Below are 19,951 nucleotides of genomic sequence, written 5' to 3'. Positions count from 1 at the left end.
TAGTAGGTGATTTCAACTGTGTTTTAGAACAAGCGGATCGCGTTTCCCTCAAAGGAACTCCAAAGTATAGAGGCCAAAACGGCGACCTAGAGTTGCGGGAGCTTGTTAAAGAGCTGGGGCTTGTCGATGCTTGGCGGTCCCTCCGTCCTCTCCAGTCAGGCATGACTTGAACGGGGAGGGGGAGCCGGTCGAGGATTGATCGTTTTTATGTCTCGCCCTCGCTTGCTCCTAGCATGCACTCTAGCTGGCTGTGTTCTTCCGCATTGAGTGACCATAGCCTCCTTGCACTGAGATTTGCCGACTCTAGTTTGGTGCCATGGGGCAAGCGACCGTGGCGTTTAAATCCACGGCTCCTTAAAGATAAGGGCGCCACAAAAGATGTGGCGACCTACCTCATAGGTTCATTCCTTGGCGACCAGAACTTAGACGGTAGCGATTGGGACACGGGGAAGGCCGGAGTCGCGGAGCGCTTTCGGGATTGGGGCAAGAGGCGGGCGCGGGAGGAGCGCGCCGAGATCAAAGCGGTCTGTGACGCGATCCTCCTGCTCTCAAAGCCATTGTCCTGCGGCCCGGGGGTAACCGCGGCTCTTACTTCACTGCGCAAAGAATATAGAGTCCTGCTCCAGCGACGCTGGGACCGCTTGCGGGCCACAGCACGCGCAGAGCAGTGGGAAATGGAGGCTTGGTGCAGCAGAAATGTCCTTCGCAGACACTTGGCTAGGAAGAGCTCAGCGATAACCTCTTTGGTCGATCCTAACACAGGCGGTTTAGTGGAAACGCAGGACGAAGTATTAGAGGTGGCAAGACAGTTCTACAAGAACCTTTACGCCGAACCACCTCCCACTCCGTACTCGTTTCCTTTCACCAAAACTTACGAGGACTTTGATATTTGTGACACTCCTTTCGTCGAAGAGGAGGTGTTTCCAGCCCTTAAATCCATGAACCATAATCGCAGCCCAGGTTCAGATGGTTTGACATTCGAGTTTTATGTCAAGTTTTGGAGGGTTTTGGGGGGGCCTTTTACCACATTGGCAAACAGGCTTCTCCGTGAGGGGACCCTGTCAGCAACTCAAAGAGAGGGGCGGATCACTCTCCTGTGCAAGGATGAGACGAGACGCACCGACCTGAGAGCCTGGCGGCCCATCACCCTCTTGAACTGTGATTACAAGCTCATAGCTAAGTGCCTGTCCGTTCGACTCACTCCAGTGCTCAGTACTGTTTTGGGTCCGTACCAGGCGTGTTGTGTCCAAAATAGGTCGTGCCAACTTCATGGTTTTGCTATCAGGGACCTCATAGAATGGTCGAATTCTCGCAACCTAAGTGGAATCCTTTGTTCTTTTGATCAAGAAAAGGCTTTTGATATTATCAGTCACAAGTACATCTTTAAAGTTTTAAAGCAGGCGGGCTTCAGTTCAAAGTTCATCAGCATGGTCAGGGCTCTCTACTTTCGTCCTATTTCTGCTGTTGTCATACAAGATCGCGTCTCGGAGTCGTTCGGTGTGTGCCGTGGAGTCCGACAGGGTGACCCACTGTCGCCCGCTCTCTACGTGCTCGCATTCGAGCCGCTCTTGCAGAGGCTTTCTAAAGACACCAGCATAGGTAGATTTCCCCTTCCGCCAGGTTCCCCCCCGGTGGCAATGTTTGCCTATGCAGATGACCTCTCTATTGTCGTCCCGGACGAAGCAACTGTTTGCACCGTCTTGGACGTTATGGAGGGGTACTGCTCGGCGAGCGGCGCCAGAATAAATAAGTCGAAGAGCGCAGTCATGTATCTGAACTGCGCTCCCTCCAGTCCACGTCCTGTACATGGCTTCCCCATACAGAAGCGCCTACGTATATTAGGTTTCCATTTCGAGCCAGATGGCCTGACTACCGAAAACTGGCGGTTAGCAAGGCAAAAGCTGACTGATAGGATTAAGGAACTCGGTGCCTTGTCTTGTCCGCTTACAGCTAGGGCCACGATAATTCAATCACTGTTGTTCAGTTTCCTTACGTACATAGGTTCGGTTATGCCAGTTAAACCCCACACCAAAGTTATCTTGGAAAAGAAAGTTTTCAAATTCTTTTGGGGTCGTGCCTCTCCTTTTGTGGCGCGCCCCGTGTTGAAGTTGCGCCGGGGCGAAGGAGGACTAGGTATTCCCGACCTTAGCGTTGTGACCACGGCATTACATGTTAAATGGACACGGGTAGCTCTTGATTGAGATATGCTCCTTACAAGAAGCTTCGCATCGTACTTCCTGAGCACCAGGCTGAGGTTGTTCTCGCCTGGGTCATTTTCGAATTCCGTGCCTCGGGCGGGAACGCCTTCTGCCTTCTATGCAGGGGCCGCTTCTACTTTGGCCCGTCTCCAAGAGGTCGACCCCGAGATAGATTTAGATTCAATCGAACTCCGCGAGTTAGTCGATAGACTCGCTCCCGAGTTACCTGAACGCTATAGAGAACACGACCTGTCCGAATACAGTCCTAACTGGCGGTTAATTACTGCCAGTTTCCTGGACGCCAAGCGCGCTACATTCATGTATCGCCTGGCCAGAGATCGCCTGCCTCTAAGGTTCAGGCCCTTCGCAAGAATTGCTCAACGAGGAGTGTGCCCTTTTTGTGGCACTATGGAGGACCTGGTTCACGTGTTCTCTCAGTGCGCACTACCAGCTGCCCTCCATCTAAGGATAGCTAGCTTGTTTGGCCACCCAGGTGTTCCTTTCAACACCGTTCGTTTTCTCCATCCCCTGTCGCGACAAGCGGCTAAGCAATACGTGCTTCTGCTTGTTGAGTGCTCGTACCAAGTGTGGGTTGCACGGTGCTGTGCCGTCTTTGACGGCAAGCGACCCGGGCTTCACGAAGTGCTTGCAAAAGTACGGAAGGAGGTCTGGTTCGTTCTCCACCGAGAGTGGCAGCGCCTAGGTGCAAAGAAGTTTTACGAGACGTGGCACCGTCCGGCAGTGATTTTCAGTGAGGCAGGAGGGCAGATAACCATCAACTTCTAATGATGACTTTCTCTAAGGCTCCACGACTAGGCCTAGTGAGCCAGTCGCCCCCGAGTTTGGTCTGTATGGTCTTTCACCCGAGCTTCGCATGCGCTAAGGTGATCCTGTCACCTTGTCGGGCTTTACCCGCAAGGTCCGTGTTGGCCCCTTCTGTAGGCTCGGCTACCTTACTCGTCGAGGCGGAAGGTGGTTCCCTTCTTCGAGAAGGACTAAGCCGGCTTTCAGCCGTGCCGGTTTCCGTGGGTACGTCTGGTTTGCGTGCAGCGGCACTGGCCTCTGCACCAAATAGTAGTCCCGTAGACCCCACAGGACGGATTGTGTCTTACTGCGCCCTTGTGGTGAGGAGACGGGCCATGACCGCAAAGCGCCTCGCGCTGAGCGATAGCCCATCCGCCCTGAGGGGGTGTCGTCGCAGGCTCTCAGCCGCGAGACAGTGTGAGGGCACGGGCACTTTCGTTGTGGTGACTGAAGTTACTGCGACCGAGGGCTGTCCCGCTGCCACGTTTTTGGGTACATCCGCTTTGCGTGTGGTGGCGAGAGCTACCGTGCCGAAGGGTAGCCCCTGTGTCAAGTCTCGCTGGGCCCTATCGGTCAGGAGACGGGCCATGACCGCAGCGCACCCTACGCACTGCGATAGCCCACCTTGCCGGGGTACGTTCACTTTGCGCGTTGCGACTGAAGTTGCTCCGCCAGAGGGTAGTCCCTTTGTCGGGCCTCCCTGGCTTGTATGCCGGGAGGCAGGCCGCGTCTGTTGGGCGCCTGGCGCCGAACGGTGGCCCCCTTGCCAGGGCATGGCCGTCTGCCCGAAACAAATCTTCCCCCCACACAGCCCTGGGGGGAGGTGGAGCCGGGACAGACGTAGGATGATGATGGGTTGATGAGTTAAGTGTGACTTTGGGACAAAGCGTTTCGGCGCCGCGTCTCCTTCCTATCTGACAACGGCTCCAGAGTGATGTTCTTGAGGCGAAAATACGGCCTCCTCGAATATATCGCAACGGGACCTGAACGAGAGACTGCAAAGGGCATTTGTGACCGTGTTCGTGAGGCAGAGGGAGAAATGTGGCATTCAGCCACCCTCCACATCTACCGGGAAAGCAAGAGAGATATTGCGACGGAGCCATCGCTGTACGACAACAGCTGTGGTGGTGCCCTCCTCTGCGAGGCTCGGGCGGGCGCGCTGCGCACTCTCGACTATCGAAGCCGTTATGATTGCGCCCCCGAAACGCGCGCGGCGGTGTGCAGGTCCTGCGGTGGCGGGTGAGAGACTATCGAGCACTTGCTCCTACTATGTTCGAAGTTGACTCCCCCTACAGTAGAGAGCACCACCCTGCGATTTCTTGATGCGGAGAGAAACCGCTGTGGCAAAAGTGTGCGCACCACAAAAGCTCGCCTCGAAGTGTGGTGGAGGGACACAAGACGGTCACCCACAGCGGACACACACGGCGCTGGAAGTGTGTGACTTGTGAACTCTGACGTGTGTGTCTGTGTGTTTTTTTAACTCATGTTTTCTTTCGCGTTGTTTCTTTTTTTACAATATGGCTAGGACACTTCATTGAGTCCGCCCGTTGCAAAGGGTACTTGGCCACATTATTTATCTATCTATCTATCTATCTATCTATCTATCTATCTATCTATCTATCTATCTATCTATCTATCTATCTATCTATCTGTCTATCTATCTATCTATCTATCTATCTATCTATCTATCTATCTATCTATCTATCTATCTATCTATCTATCTATCTATCTATCTATCTATCTATCTATCTATCTATCTATCTAAGGGAGCTGCAACGCACGGCGCTTCAACGAGCATGGGAATGATGGGTAGTTACAGTGGCTAGAATAGGCGCATTTCTAGCCACTGTAGGGTAGTACTAGTACACACATTTGTCTAATCTCCGTACTTCCGGCCTGCCTTCGGCTCCGTGTGTGTTCATGTGGCCTGAAACTTTTTTCTCACAAAACAAAAAGTAGCCAATGTTCAGCGATTGCGCTTCACCACCCAATTTTATTCGACTTACCTTTTCAAATCAGGTCGCGAAATTTAAAAGGGTTTGTTCTTTTCTCTAAGACGAAACCGTAACCTGCAATAAACGAAGCCGCAAGTACAATTTGCCACCCGCAATTACGAAGACTAAGCAAATGTGTGTACTACCCATCATTCCCATGGTCGCTGAACAATCGCAGCGCCAGAGTGCCCTCTAGTAAGTTTTGAAAAACTCTATGGTTGGTACTAGATTTCCTGCGTTCCAATACTCACCGTAGACGGCTAAATAGACAGCTAAATGGACGGCGGCCATCTTAAGCCTCATTCTAATTTTCACGACAGCTCCGAGAAGACCGCAAACTGGTAGGTGTTCTGTGACCGCATCGTAGACATACGATGCAGGTAGAGGTGTGCGCCGAGGCGATTTCGACCGACGGCGGCGTTGCGGTCGTGCAGAGTCGGCGGCGGCGGCGTTGTCGGCGCTAGCCGGTTTTTTCATCGGCGGCGGCGTGCGGCCAATTTTCGTCGGCGGCGGCGGCGCAGAAACCGAAACTGAAAATTCAAAAGGCTCTTCTGCCACAGGTTACTGAATTAGTTGAAATTCAGGAATTTGAATCCAAATAGCATAAATGACACTACACAGATGTGTCAACATCCCGATGAATGCAAAGCGTTTTTCCTTCAAACGAATCAAAATACCTACTTTTCACAATGTTAGAATCTTTTATGCAGCGGTATATAGGATGTGGAAGGAAACAAATCTGCGCATTTATTCAACTAGTTCTCAGCGCAGTGTTCAATGAATGAAGTGTAGACATGGGCGTGGGCGAGGCGGGTGGTGCAAAAAGGACACTTGAACCCTTCAAGCTCCACCAGCACTTGCTACCCACTCTAGCGACCCCAACACGACCTACTTCCTCAGTCGTCATGCAAGTTGAAAGAAGGGTTTGCATCCCCCCAAGACAAAAGCCTGTCGATGGTCATAAGTGCAGATGAGAGCAAATGCAATATTTGCTCAGATACACAGCCCATACTGGTCACGAGCTGGGCGTCCGTTGACCACGCCTGCAGAAAACGTTGACTCCCCGACCCCTTGGTGTTTGGTCAGGGGAGGGGAACACCCCTTGCAAGTGGGCCCCATTAAAATTTCTCATAAAAACGTCACAAATAAGAATGCTTGATAAGTATGTATAAAACATTCAACTGTTCAATGCTTTTTTGTATCGTGTTCACGTGCTCAATGCCCATCAGATGCGTGAGAAATCGAAATAGCAATTGCCACTCTCGACTTGTTCCGGAAAAGACACAACATAATAATGCAATTACGAGTGCTGGGAACCTTTGTTCTTTTGTATATTTGATTTCTAGGCATGATTTGAATTCTTATATAAACAAAAATAAAACCTGCAACATATTAAAAAAAAAGGCTGCTATTGCAAGATGTGTGTTACAAGACGTGATTTTTCTAGACTTACGTCTCTGCAAGGCACATCTGGTGTCACAAACTTGTAAGTGTCCCCCCTTTTCCCCACGACATCTCCCGACCGCCCCCCCCCCCCTCTCTAATAAAAAGGCACCAATGTAGGCATCCGTGATTGCCTACTGGCGCGCGGTGGGCCATTCCGGTGGCTAGGTCCAACAGTGGCGATTTCGACTTGCTTTATTGGAGGTGCTGAAGGATCAAGAAAAGGCCGATATTTGTAAATTTCTTGAGAGTTCAGTGATATTTTCTTCATGAATACCGTGGATTATTGAACCTCACTTTGTGTATAATGCTCCAATGAAAAAAAAATGCTTTCATCCTGTGTCACCGCAGATTCAGAAGCCATCACATGTGCAGGCATCATTAAGCTTCTATATGACATTGCTAAGGTTCAGTACATTTGTACAAATAATTCTCGTTAATTGAACATTTTGAGTATAATCCTTGCTTGGGTTAGTATGTGTGAAACATAAATTTGAGATTTAAGATTATCATTGTGGGTTTCTGCAGCAAAGACACATTGATTAAAACTGATGACTCCGGAGCTACTGCAGAGGTAACATTCGTTCTGTTTTTTTCGGTTACGGTAACGGTAGTGCGTTACCTTTTTTTATGTATCTATATAACGTGGAGCCGTAAAACGTTCCCCTTTTTTCTTATTTGAGTAACGAGTGAGGTATTTAGTTACTTTTTACTGTAACGGATACATCACTAAATAGACTTACAGGAGTGATGTCGGCCGACACCGTCAGTTGTTGCGGTCTATAGGCTGGCTGTAAACATTACATGGATATATTCCTTTCACCCAGCACGTGATAGGGAAAGGTCACTCGACCATTAAGGATCTCGACCTTTGAGAAATACACAACAGCTTCTTAATGATATGCATATCATCCCACCGAAGCGTGCACTTCGTTTCATTAATATTTACAGTCAACGTGAGTGCTGTCGTCACACCGTATGTTTTAGGTAGAAATTTATCCTACTCAAAATACCCAAAGACGTCGATCCACCTTGCAACGCGTGGTCACCCGCTGACGGTTCTGTATGAAAATGGCATCCAAAGTGAAACATGTTGTATCTGCTGAAATTTTATCGCAACACTATTATACTGCCACGCTCACTTGTATTTTTATGTCACTGTCTTGCGCAAAGGCACTGCCGTAGTGGTTCAGTAGCTAAGGTACTCGGCTGCTGACCCGCAGGTCGCGGGATCAAGTCCCACCTGCGGCTGCTTTATTTTCGATAGAGGCGAAAATGCTGTAGGTCCATGTGCTGCGATTTGGGTGCATGTTGAAGAACCCCACGTTGTCAAAATTTCTGGAGTCCTCCACTACGGCATCTCTCATAATCATGTGGTGGTTTTGAAACGTTAAACACCACATATTAATCAGTTGCCTTTCGCAAAGGACGCTTGGCTGTCTGCGAAAACTCTACATTATTTTAGAATCTTCTGATAAGCTTGAGACACCTACGATATGAATGCTACGCGTATAAATGGCGACGTACCTTCGCGCAGATCATTTTACCGACGACCAATGCTCTAATTACCGCTATCTGTGTAAAGCACGAATTTCTAGTACTTTGCACTTTCCTATGCACATGTTCACTCAATAAAAAGTGTCGTCTTGAACAACCCACGTACCATATTTTTTGCCGTCGCAACCACGTGACAATGCCGTAAGTGAAATTAGAACGCTGAAATGATCGATACAAAACAGTGAGATGGGGCGTAAGCGCACGCCCAAGTTTGATTTGAGATGCGTATACCACAAGCTATTTTCTTCTATAGAACCAATATGATGCGGATTAGTTAAAATACTGTGAAGTTGAATGTCAAGAAAGGAAGAACACCAACTTGGAAAGAGACAGTGGAGACGAAAAGTGATAGGTATTCACGTAAAGTTTGATCGGTTATTCCACTATCTCAGGTGTATTCGAAAAATCTCGCGCTGATTTACTCTATTGAAAGCAGTCTATTGCGAAAATGTTTTGCAGAGAAAAATATTTTTATATGTGACCGAAATTCCGGCTATAGGATGGGCCCTATATCGAGTCCTAAGATAAAAGCACATTTACTGAGTGGGTCTATGGGGGCTCCATTTATTTTGCCGACCTAGTGTTCCGAATATTTAAAACTTCTTGACGTTCGGGCTTGTATAGCCGAGAATTTTATTTTTCGAATTATAAGACTGTTACTATCTCCCCCCTCCCTGGAACTCGTTCTAGGGTTGGTCCTTTGATAAAAACCAGTCATATATCTTTAAAAAATGCTTGAATATTAACTATTCATAACTCTCATTTAAGGATGTGGAAATGTAATGACCATCACTGAATGACTGATGAGGTGAAATATTAACAATAAAAAGCATAGTAAACGTGACTAAAAAGCTAATTCTACAAAAACAATGTAACCTGAACTAATGAAGTCACCATACATCTAAAACCTCATGCAATGTATATTGCATACCTGCAAGGTGCAGTTATTCAAGCGCTTTTTGCACTGAAATTTGGTCACGGAGTTAATCCCGTTCACGGTGGTGCTATTTTTAATTTTAACGGTTGAATATCTAACGAAGCATTAGGAAATTCTTTGCATGAAACACGTATTTTTTTGCGATGTAATTGAGCATTGTATACATTGTGCTGACACGAAGTTTAATGCAGGTGATGTCTTTATATTGTACACCGTTCGGTGACTGTGGTAAAATAGAAACAGCAATTTATGTTAATTCATGCTACAAAACTCACGTGACCTGCTCCCAGAGAACAGAAGAATGCATAAAGAAGTGCGTTACTAATTAACGGAAGAATTGAATAATTCTCGGTCTTTTTTGTTGTTTCTGTAGTCCAATCTACAAACGTTCGTATTAAACGAGCATGACGGTATGAAGGCATGGAATTGGGTTCTGCAGCATGTTGTGACACATGTGGCACTGCAGGTCACATTTATTACGTGACATCGGAATCCACACTGAGATTGATCTATGATTATGTACTTAATCAATGGAGTATGAGTGCTAAGCTCCGGTTTTATTATTAATGTGGCTTCAAGTACGAGAAAGCAGCACGATTCGTGAGCAATCGAGCACCCATTCTGTCTTTATATTGCGTTGAACTGCTTGAGCCATCAGATGCCACTTCAGTTTTTTTCTTGAATAATTGTGGCGATTGGGAAAGTTGTGAGCGCGAAACAAGACGTTAACAAGAACGAGAGAGACAGGACAGATGCTTGTGAACGTCATGTGGAAGCATTAGTTTGCGCTCGAAATTTCCCGATAGCAATGCGCGATCTGGCTGAATTTCAAGTTTTGCTAAAATGTAGCAATGGCACAGACTATGGGCTTTTGTCATGTCATTTGCTACCAGTTAAACAGCGGCGGCATATTTTAAGGCACCATGAAAATTGTCGTGGTCATATTTCAAGAAGGAATGAGGCAGAAACGCACCGTTCATGTCGTACGTGATTCTTTATCACTCGCGGAAATAAATTTATTGATCGAAGAATTCTGTTACCTCTCGGCAATCAGAGAGGCTTTTAATTCTCGAGTCTCTTTATGAGATATTGCTGCCATCTTTTTCCAACAGGCTTGCAATTCTGTTGTACTGACACAACATAGCAATGACCGTGTTTTTGTAGATTTTTTTTCGTTCCCATTTAAGGCTGGTGCACATCGGCGACTAGCCGCGGTCGCGCGACCATTTGCGACTGGTCGCAAGCAGTCGCGAACGGTCGCAAACGGTCGCAAAGCGACTGTTTTGGCCAGTCGCTTCCTGACCGATTTTTTGGTCGCGCGACTGCAGTCGCAAAACACTTTAACCAATCAGCGAAGACCAGAAGTGACGTCAGCCTTTGTTTACATCCGGCCACCTCGTATGTTATTTTTTTTTTCTCGTTGCGCTTGCCTACTGCCGTGAGGTACGAACGACACGTACGTTCCTCCGTGGATTTTTCCTCGCATCAGACGAATGCCACCACGGCCAGCTTTAAGTACTCGGCCGAGCTCCTCATCGACGCGATTAAAATGTAGCCATATCTGTATGGCAAGCGGCACCCTTTTTTTAAAGATCGGACAACGAAGGACCGGGCTTGGGCAGAGATCGGAAGCATGTTCGGCATGTCGAGTAAGTACCGAGATTTTTTGTTTCAGTAGCTATATAAGCAAGAACAGGTGTGTACTGCATGGCTGGCGTTGCCAATGAATGAACAATGAAAATATTGGTATTTGTACTGCAAGGTTTTAGTTTGCATGAGATGTATTGACTGTGATGTATGCGAGCGCAGTTGTGTGCACGTTTGTTCTCGCGACTTTCCGAGTTTAACATCGAAATCGACATGACAGAACATTGTATAGCTGATAATAAAGCTCAGACGTTCGAAATACTGCTCGCAGTTGCCAACTCACCTAGCGCATGCTCCTTGCTGTGTTTGTACGTCATCGTCTGGCCAAGGGAATGTGTGCTTTTGTGAACGTGCGGCATTTGCAATGCATAATATCTAGTGCGCGGTGAGGGAGGGGGGGGGGGGGGTGTTACGCTTTAATTCTGCCTATGCATTGCAGTTGTGCTGTTTTAAAAAAGAATGCAAAGTAGCCTCTGCTTTGAGCGCATTTTGTGCACTCCATAGAGGAGCGTGTAATTAAGACATACAAAACATGTTTAGCAGCACTCTCAAATGTCCGGATTTGGGAGTCAGACATGCTGTTGATGCCAAATGACATGCAATCGTAAAAAAAAAAAAAAACATATGGTAGTGTTCTAGGGGCTGGGCGAACACTGAAGGAAATCACAGATGGGGGAATTTATTCCTCTGTAATGTGGCCCATATCTAATCCTCATTTCTTCACAACTGTTGCTTTCCTCTCCTGTGTTTTTGTCTGTTGGTGCCTTTATATTTCGATTATTCCTTTATTCCCAGAGGTTATATCTCTCCGCTTCCAACTGTGCTTCGTTTTTGTTTGTTTTCTTTGTTCCTATATTTTAAAGTCAATTTTTCATGTCTGCTTCTATGTGTTGGTATGTTTTCATGTTTTGGTCCCTTTATTTTCTTATAATTTCCTTCCTCTCGCTCTCTCTATGTTACACTTTGAGTCATATACTATGTTTGTTGCATTTCTTTCTCTCAAAAATTGTCATCTTGCTCTAGTTAGTTTCATTCTTCTTTTCAAGTTGTTTAACATGTTTGCTTTTGTTTGACAACAATCGCTCCCGCTGTACACGACAGTTTCGCTTGGCCGATACCAATGGTATATACTCACCTGTGGAGTTTTGCACAATGCAGTAATGCTTAGAAAGTTTCACTCTGAAGGCGATAAAGACATCATGTGCTGGTTCATGAAATAGACTTTTTGCAAGTGAACTTCAATTGCCGAAGGTATAAACAGCCTCTTTGTTACAATAGCTTGGCAGACATGCTTACCTTCAAGAAACAGTGTACATAACTCTTTGCGCAACTAATCATTGCGTCAGCTGTGATGTCGTGCACATGTAGGTGGACGGTCGAAAACACTAGGTGGGCGGCATTTCTGGAACCCTCGGCTGCAGGTTCCCTCAATCATGGGCAGAGATTTTGCAATGTTTAAGCCCCTACCAATACTTAAGTTTAGATGGCATCCGATTCATTTTGATGCCCAATATTCAGATTTCTAGGGTGCTGCAGCCGAAATGATCTGGGCAAAGAAAATAAAGACCGCTCACAATTGTGCTGAAATAAAGTAGAAAATTTATCAGCAATACAGTATGCACAATACATTCTTACAGCAAGGGTTTTGTTTTCAGGTGTCCTTGTTGAGAAACGATTTAAGAACCTGCGTGATATCTTCAAAAGCAAACAAGACATACGTGAAAGACAAAGAAGTGGAGCCGGAGCAGCCGACATTCCAACAATAAAATGGCCCCATTTTGAGGCTATGCTTAAATTAATGCAAGGAGAATCTGAGCCTGTGGCTGAAGTTCAATATTAGTTGACTATTGGGTACTAAACAAAAAAAAAGTTGATTTAATTCACATGACTGTTATACATACACATAAATACACACATATCAATACACATAAGTACACTGCACATAAACATAGAAGTCCCAAGAGGTAATTCACAGTGGGCATGCATGTGATCATGAACATGGTGGCAATGGGCTGTTTTGATGTCGAGTAATTGTGGCTACAGCTACGAAGAATAACTCTGTGCATCATTCTAGGGTACTGTGAAACATGAGTGCCATTGACCAAAGCTAATGAATAATGCTTACCCTCCATTGAACAGAAAATGAAACGTTTTGGTTAGCATAGCACAATGCATCAGCACAACACAAAAAGTATAGCATACCGTACAAGTAACACGTGGACAGCTTCACAAAACAGAATATTGAAGACAGAACAGTAAGAATGAGAGAATTGAGTGTACTTTCTGTGTCATTCTTGGCTCTCATTTACCAAAAGAAGGAAGGCTTAATACAAAATCTAAAGAGATCGCTTATTGCATGTGTCATGAGGCTGTTCATAGACAAGCATTGCACATATTCATTACAAGAATGCAGCATAAGTACTTATATTGTAGCAAAACAGTGAAAATGCTCTAAAAATGCAAACAATAGCACTGACAGAATCACATATTGCATGTTCTCTTGCAGCAGCCACATCACAGCAGAAGAGGCTAACGAGAGGTGAGCATGCACAAAAATTTTCAGTACCATGTGCATGCACTTGAAGCTGTACACGTATGGACTTCAACCCAGAAACATTATTTTTTAATACTAGATGATTGTACTTTGCAAAATTATGAAAAATACAAGCGTGCTTGAAAGGCGGTGTTCAGGTCGTTAGCTTGCCCAAACCACTGCATCTTTTTAAATACATTCAGCACTCAACACTGAACAAAAGCACACAGGAATACATGAGGGCACAGGCCTTGTTTCTGTGTGAATGTGGTTATTGTACAACGTCAAATATTTCTGAAAAAGCAAAGTATTCATCAGCGACAGGCCGCAATTAAGCAAACTAATGCATTATCTGCATACACTGGCAACACATTCATGTCAATTCGTTATGAACAAGTGCCCAGTGCTGATTGCAACACAAGTGAGCTGAATAATGTAAAGCATTCACTCATTCCTAGCAATAAAATGATGCTGCAAAAATCGTATGTAGCATGTGTTCAAGAAACATAATGACAGCAGGCACAGTTTCATCAGACACATCGTTTGCACAGCCATTTAGGATTGACTGTATAAATTTCATTCACATAGCCAGTGAGATATTGTTACGGGGTTAGAGACTTTTGTACAAAATGCGTTTACAGGGGAAAACCCTCAGGCAAGATTCACAATGGCTGATTAACACCCTCACGTGCTTATCAGCTGATTGAGTTCTTCCTCTACCTTTACTTCATCTCCGTGACAATATCTCTTGTTCTCATTTAGATGCGCAACCTACATAGCATTTTATTAACATAATAGGCACATTAAACTTCTGTATGCACACCTTCCATACAGCAGTGCTCAATCAAGAGGTAACGCAAGTGTAAAATAAACCTCGTGTTGAGTGAAATCATAATGGCATTTTAACTCCCGAAGAATGCCTAAAACTGTTCATGTACTAGTGGCATCATCAAATACATAGAGAGAAGTTTTCATCACTGCAGATCACCGCCTCGGCCAAGCCATGCAGCGGAACCGGAACGTACCCCTGATACGGCTGAGGAGACTGGTGTCGACACCTGCAGCAATGAGTAAAACCTTTATGAATCCACCTAAGTAATGACAAATGAAGGGTATGCATAGATAGCCAATCTATTAAATCTTAAAAACATGTTTTGTAACCTTCTTCATGTTCTAGCACATTTGGAGAAAGTGCCTAATGTTTTGACACCAGATTCTGCTGCATGCAATTGTAACACTTTATAAGTTGTATAATAATACTGCCTCCTTCTGCAGTGATGCTTCAGCAACCACCTCAAGAGAGCAGCCACCATCAAAACGGTGTGTAAACGAAAAAATTATTTTAGGTACTCCTGGCAAGAGATCACAATCACAACTTTTCGAAAAGGATCTCTTTCTGTACATTTAAGCAATATGTATAATTCACTGCAGGTCACGCTCGTCAAGACGACAACGGACCTGCGAGGGCGCTAGGTGAGATATACCGCTGACTCTTAGAGGATAAACTTGCAGATTTTTTTCTAACAATCCTGCGCATGCTACAAAATACAAAACTTTATAAGGTTAACGTTCGGTCAAGTTGGTACACAGACATAGTAACAAAAGTGTGAGAACGACAAGGTAGAAACAGAAAAAACAGGATAGAGCACTGACTTTAAACTGATGTTTTTATTGTGGGCACATTTATACTAAGGCAGACAGAACCCATGTAACTACCGTAATATTTAGGCGTTAATATCAGAACATCAGCACCCTGTCCCTAAACATGAGTGTCCGTTTCAAAGATCAAAAGCCCATTTATTTCTTACAGAGAGGTAGACGCCCTATTGACACATTTATCTTTTAAGTGTGCTATTTAATTTGCTTCAATTCCTCTATATTTTTTTCTTTCTTAGTGCCGAAAAGCACAAACATCAGTTGAAAGTCAGTGCTCTGTCTTGTTTCTTCTGTTTCTACCTTGTCGTTCTCACACAGTTTTTTTTTTTGCTAAATGGTGCTTCACGAAGTAACAATGCAACCTTAAAGCATTCATATGCATGAATCGCAGATCACACTTGCTTTGCAGCAATGCAGGAGAGGGCACAAGCCATGAAGCTGTGGCGCAAGCGTGCATGGAGCACCTTGAACACATCAGAGCGAACAAGGGGGTCATCAAAAAAGATAACACTGGTTTCTTCGCTCTACGTACCGATGCACGCCTCAGAGAGCTACCAGTGCACATTGCACAAGATGTAATGCATGCAGTAGAACTTATGCTGTGTGAAGCAGAGGCAAAATTGCATCAGAGCAGTGAAGCAGATTGAAGTGTTTATATAATGTCAATGACACCCATCTTTTTTTATCTTGTGTTCACTTTTCTAGTCTCAACTTAAAGGGGTCATGACTGGTCACTCAACAATTGACGGTTGTCAGCAAAAAAACAAAACTACAGAGTAAAAATGTGCTAGTACACGTGTGAAAAAGGGGCCTTAAGAGATCATTTTAATCAAAAATATGCCGTAGAAGTGCTCGGCTCCTAAAACTCAACCTACCACAAGTGACCGCCATTTTGTCATGGCATGCGAGACGTCACAAGCCGAAGGAGCAATGGCAAATGGTATACGCATTGCACATTCACGGGACCCATTTTGACATCCGAAATTATTTGCTGCAAGTACCAGCGCTACATTGCTGACACAGTAGCCATGTTTCGACCCCTGGAAGTCATTTAGGTTTAGTGGAGAGTTCAACAATGCGAAAAAATTTGATTGCAAGCGCAGTTGATGACGGAACACGACCGTCTGCCAGATTGCACACTGTGCAGCAGCTTGTCGAGCAAGCGGTTCGTGATGTCATGGATAGTGAGTGCGTCAGTATTGCCCAACTGTCAGGCGACTAGCTCGTTTATAAAAATATGCGATTAAAAATTAGCGGCTTGACCAAATCGCTTGAATTTTGCCAGCTTGTATGTGAACATACAAGAATCAGCTCATACAACACACATTATGATTGAAAATTGGGTGTCATGACCCCTTTAGGGCAACTTATTTCTGTGATAACTGTAGTGATAACCGTGCAATAACCCAAATATTTTAACATGAATTATTTATTTTTGTGTTTTCATGATTATATTTGGACATGACAGTTTTTTCTGTAATGTATTTGTTGTGTCACGGGTGATTTTTCTCTTGTTTGTTTAGCTTAAGAAGATGCTATGTACATAAGTTCTGTAAGCAATAAAATGCATTTACAACCCACCTTCACCTTGTACGCCTCAAGTGCTGTTCACTTTGTCCTGCCAAGGCACCTGACCGTCTGTGAAGAAGTAGTGCGCCAATTTATCTCGCACTTCCTTGGCATACCTAAAACGCATAAGTGCCATGTGAAATTTCTGTCGGCACAGCCATGATGGAAGACACACACTGTAAAAGGAGCATGCTGAGCTTGAAAATCTCACGCATAGTTGCATTTCAGTGTCATAGTCATGACGCTACATTGCCAAAGTGTTCCTCATTTTTATGTATTAATGAGCGCTACCTCTGCTGTCTATTTTCTACGGCATCATCACAGCTTCTGATAGAATGCATATTTACTGACTAACTTTAGAAATTTCGATATGTCAAGTTCCATGACAGCCAAGGTCAGCAACTGCTCGCATTTGGACAAAACCATTGTGCACTTTTGAGAGAATGATTGCGCTGTACAGTTAAACCTAATTAGGGCTGGTGCACACCGGCAACTAGGAGCGGTCGCGCGACCATTTGCGACTGGTCCCGAACAGTAGCACTGCTTGTGCACTCCGCAAGCTGTCGTATATGCAGTGAATATTTCTGTGCCTACACATTTTGGCGAATCATAAGCATGCATCAACCTTTTCATGGAAGAGCGTACGTGCTCATATTACTCAGGTTGAAGAAGGGCAACCTAAACGTACCTGTAGCAATTTGCTTAGCATGGATTTCTGAAAAGCTGTAAATTCAAGGAGAACCTATTTCGCAAAACGTACATCACTCAAGTCTATTGTTTAAATTGCTTTCACACAATGTGCTACCGTCCACAATATGTATTGCCACTGCGCTACTGTCCACAGTGTATTGTGTCACTGTCAATTTAACAGAACATACGTAAAATTGTAGCAAGGTGCAGGGGTTAAACGCTGGTCATGTTTGTGAGAAATTTCGCATGTGTACTGGTGCAAACACACACCGTCGTGCATGCAGATACATAAAGGGTGGTTGGTTGAACCTCCTCCCTCCTAGATGCTGAAAAATATTTTTGGCATAAATACTCTTTGAGTGCCTTGAACAGCACATCAATTTGTCCTAAAAATTTGTGCATAATCAAAGCTGAGGATTGTGTTTCACTTATTTTATAACATCATAATTGCGCTCTATATAGTACCTGTGCATCAGGATAACAGAAAACGAGAACTGACACGTCCACAATGTAATGTCATTGTGTAGCGCAGAATCCCATTTTCTGTGATTTTACAAGCGGAAACCACGTACTGATTACGCAATAAGCCACAACAGATGGTTTTGAAATATTCACCACCTGAGATTCTTAACGTACGTGCGCAACAAACGCGCCAACTTAAGTGCATTTCGCCTCCTCCTAAAGGCGATCGATGCGGCCGTAATCAAACCCCTCATTTACGCCTAAACTGCCGACCGCAGTAACGACTGCACCATCGAGCCCGCATACGTCATAAATGCAATTCGTTCTATCCGCACAAGCGAAACTTCCTTACAATCGAAGCGCAGCCACAAGCCACAGCATATTAATCTTCAAACCACACGCTCTTACCTAATGGTCATGGCCAGGCAGTCGTGCGCCGAAATTGTAGGCCGGTGGTTTGTGTCCTGCTTGGATATTGCGGGGCGCAGCAGTTCGAGCAAAGTGTCGAACGTTCGTGGCGGCATCCGCATGAAGCTAACCACCAAAAAAAGAATGAGATAACATGTTATGCACTATCTTATAAGCACGTAAAACAACCATAAACTTACTCTCGGAAATACTCCTCGTCGTGCGAGCGCAAGTCGGGAAGCAGACGCCCTGTGTGGCCAGCCACTTCTCGCGAGCGAAGGGACGGTCTCACCCACCACCGCCTTGCTTGCTTTGAACGTTTTCGTGCTGCCAGCGCTGACACGTTGGCTGAGCACATCAGCACCGCCACAACCTCTTCTTCATCACTCGACTCGAAGTCTATGATGCTGCCGGGAGAACGCTACGCATACACAGCCGTCAAAAACAAACGCATCGCGCTCAGCGGGCTCCGTATCTGATCAGCTGATCGTCGCCGGTCGCCCAAGTTCTCGTTGATAACGAGATCTGTACGTGACTCTCCGGGTTTGCGACCATGACCTACTACACTCCTGACCTGCCCAGAGAGCACCTCTTCCAGCGCCCACGTTCTAGTTCATACCTTCTGCCGCTAGGGCCGTCACCTACGAGCGGCGTGGCGCTAGGCAGCACCTGTTCGCTGTCGTCTGCTTCAGCCATCGCTGTGGCAGTGCAAATCGTTCTTATTGTGCATGAATTGTGTATGAATGTGTAAAATATGGCAAATAAAGCGATATGATTCCTCGTCAGAGTTGGCTGCATTCGTGTGGACGTTTGAAGCAGAAATAGAACCGTAAAAAAAGCACACAAAGGGTCACAGTGGCAAGCAGACGGGAACTTTTCTACAAATGAAGGAAAATTTATTATGAAAATATTTCTTGAATGAAAACGTAGTCCAACGAGATAAAAAAACTATTGTTAGGCATTCATTGTTCACACTGAATCACGATGGTTCCAGACGATACGCATACACAAATTGCAGAAGATACGCAGAAACACAGTAGGTCGTGTGCAGAAACTTGCAGACGGCAGATAGCTGCAGTAGTCAGCTCTAATAGTGGCCGCGTGCAGTTTTTTTTTTTTAGATGAGCTGACACCTCAAATGTAAGTATGGTGTATTGCTGCGTGCCATATTGCAAATCGGAACAAGGCAAACAAAGTAAAGTAAGTTTTCACGAGTTTCCTGCCACAGACATACGGGAAGAATGGATCGAGGCAATTGGAAGAAAAGGTGAGTCTTGTGTTTTTGAGAGTCGTTTCAATTCAGAACGAGTTGCAAGCTAGCAAGAAGCACCAGGGTGCTTTAGTAAACTTTATTTCCGTGTGTTATGCTAATTCACTGAGCTAAAAAACATGAAAGCTTTTTTAAAGTACCGCGGCTAATATGGCAGGCTCCACAAATAGTGCCAAGAAATTTAAATATAGCACACAAGAAAAAAGTAAATATACGAAATCTGTAAATTATGTAAAAATGCGTAGCGGTGGGTTGCGAGGGGTTCGAGCACCCTTCCCGAAGGCTGCCTCAACAAATGCCGCCGAAATCCATAAAAAAATTAATGATATGAAATATTTACGTGCTGCCTCCACAGTTTGTCTCTGTGTGTGTGTGTGTGTGTGTGTGTGTGTGTGTGTGTGTGTGTGTGTGTGTGTGTGTGTGTGTTTAGCGATGGACAACTCTTGAACACTGGGTGTCACTGAAGTTAGCGACCGAATTTGGTCAAATGTATTTCTCATCTCAAACCTCTATCTTCCCATACAGCTTTGTTCGTTTCTGTATAAGCTTACTTAAGGTAATTAGAAACGTTACGCCGGTAACGAAATGTGGCGATTAACTGTTCACTCTATATAGGGCTGGCAGGCGGTCGGGTATAATGACATAATTGAAGTCCTTCGTGCAATGAGCCCATCGGCTCTGTGAGGGTTAAGAGACCCAGCCGGTGAAACCGAAATGAGGAACCTGGAATAATCAGCGACAGATACTCTATTTATGTGCGTGCTGCATCTGAGATTACATCAT

The 19,951-nt window shown here is 45.2% G+C and overlaps 3 protein-coding genes across 5 annotated transcripts in view; 1 reads left to right on the top strand and 2 right to left on the bottom strand.

Moving 5' to 3' along the window:
- The window catches only part of LOC119179501 (uncharacterized), a 126,081-nt gene extending 120,779 nt beyond the window's left edge, over positions 1-5,302 (bottom strand). Inside the window, exon 1 of the mRNA XM_075869901.1 lies at positions 5,248-5,302. Within this exon, the coding sequence (XP_075726016.1) occupies positions 5,248-5,299 (52 nt within the window). The 5' untranslated portion in view covers positions 5,300-5,302. The remainder of the gene's footprint in view (positions 1-5,247) is intronic.
- A 4,817-nt stretch (positions 5,303-10,119) lies between these two features.
- On the top strand, positions 10,120-16,350 carry LOC119180404 (uncharacterized). Of its 2 annotated transcripts, XM_037431594.2 has the most exons (6): positions 10,120-10,582; positions 13,087-13,119; positions 14,097-14,183; positions 14,389-14,433; positions 14,545-14,586; positions 15,179-16,350. In XM_037431594.2, exons 1-6 carry the CDS (start codon positions 10,567-10,569, stop codon positions 15,346-15,348), a joined length of 393 nt encoding a protein of 130 aa, XP_037287491.1. In that variant the 5' UTR covers positions 10,120-10,566; the 3' UTR covers positions 15,349-16,350. The 2 variants fall into 2 exon arrangements, with proteins under 2 accessions (XP_037287491.1, XP_037287490.1); XM_037431593.2 differs by lacking the exon at positions 10,120-10,582 and having other exon boundaries at positions 12,982-13,119.
- Positions 12,157-18,533, bottom strand: LOC119180406 (uncharacterized). Of its 2 annotated transcripts, none has more exons than XM_075869900.1 (4): positions 18,099-18,533; positions 17,899-18,024; positions 16,351-16,407; positions 12,157-14,171 (listed from the first exon to the last, which is right to left on the bottom strand). In XM_075869900.1, the coding sequence occupies exons 1-3, from the start codon at positions 18,254-18,256 to the stop codon at positions 16,353-16,355; spliced, it is 339 nt and encodes a 112-aa protein (XP_075726015.1). In that variant the 5' UTR covers positions 18,257-18,533; the 3' UTR covers positions 12,157-14,171; positions 16,351-16,352. The 2 variants fall into 2 exon arrangements, with proteins under 2 accessions (XP_075726015.1, XP_075726014.1); XM_075869899.1 differs by having other exon boundaries at positions 16,351-16,454; positions 18,099-18,529.
- Between the last annotated feature and the right edge of the window lie 1,418 nt (positions 18,534-19,951).

The sequence above is a fragment of the Rhipicephalus microplus genome, chromosome 7 (genome assembly GCF_043290135.1).
Source record: "Rhipicephalus microplus isolate Deutch F79 chromosome 7, USDA_Rmic, whole genome shotgun sequence".
Lineage (NCBI taxonomy): Eukaryota > Metazoa > Arthropoda > Arachnida > Ixodida > Ixodidae > Rhipicephalus > Rhipicephalus microplus.
This window is presented reverse-complemented; position numbering and strand designations above follow the sequence as displayed.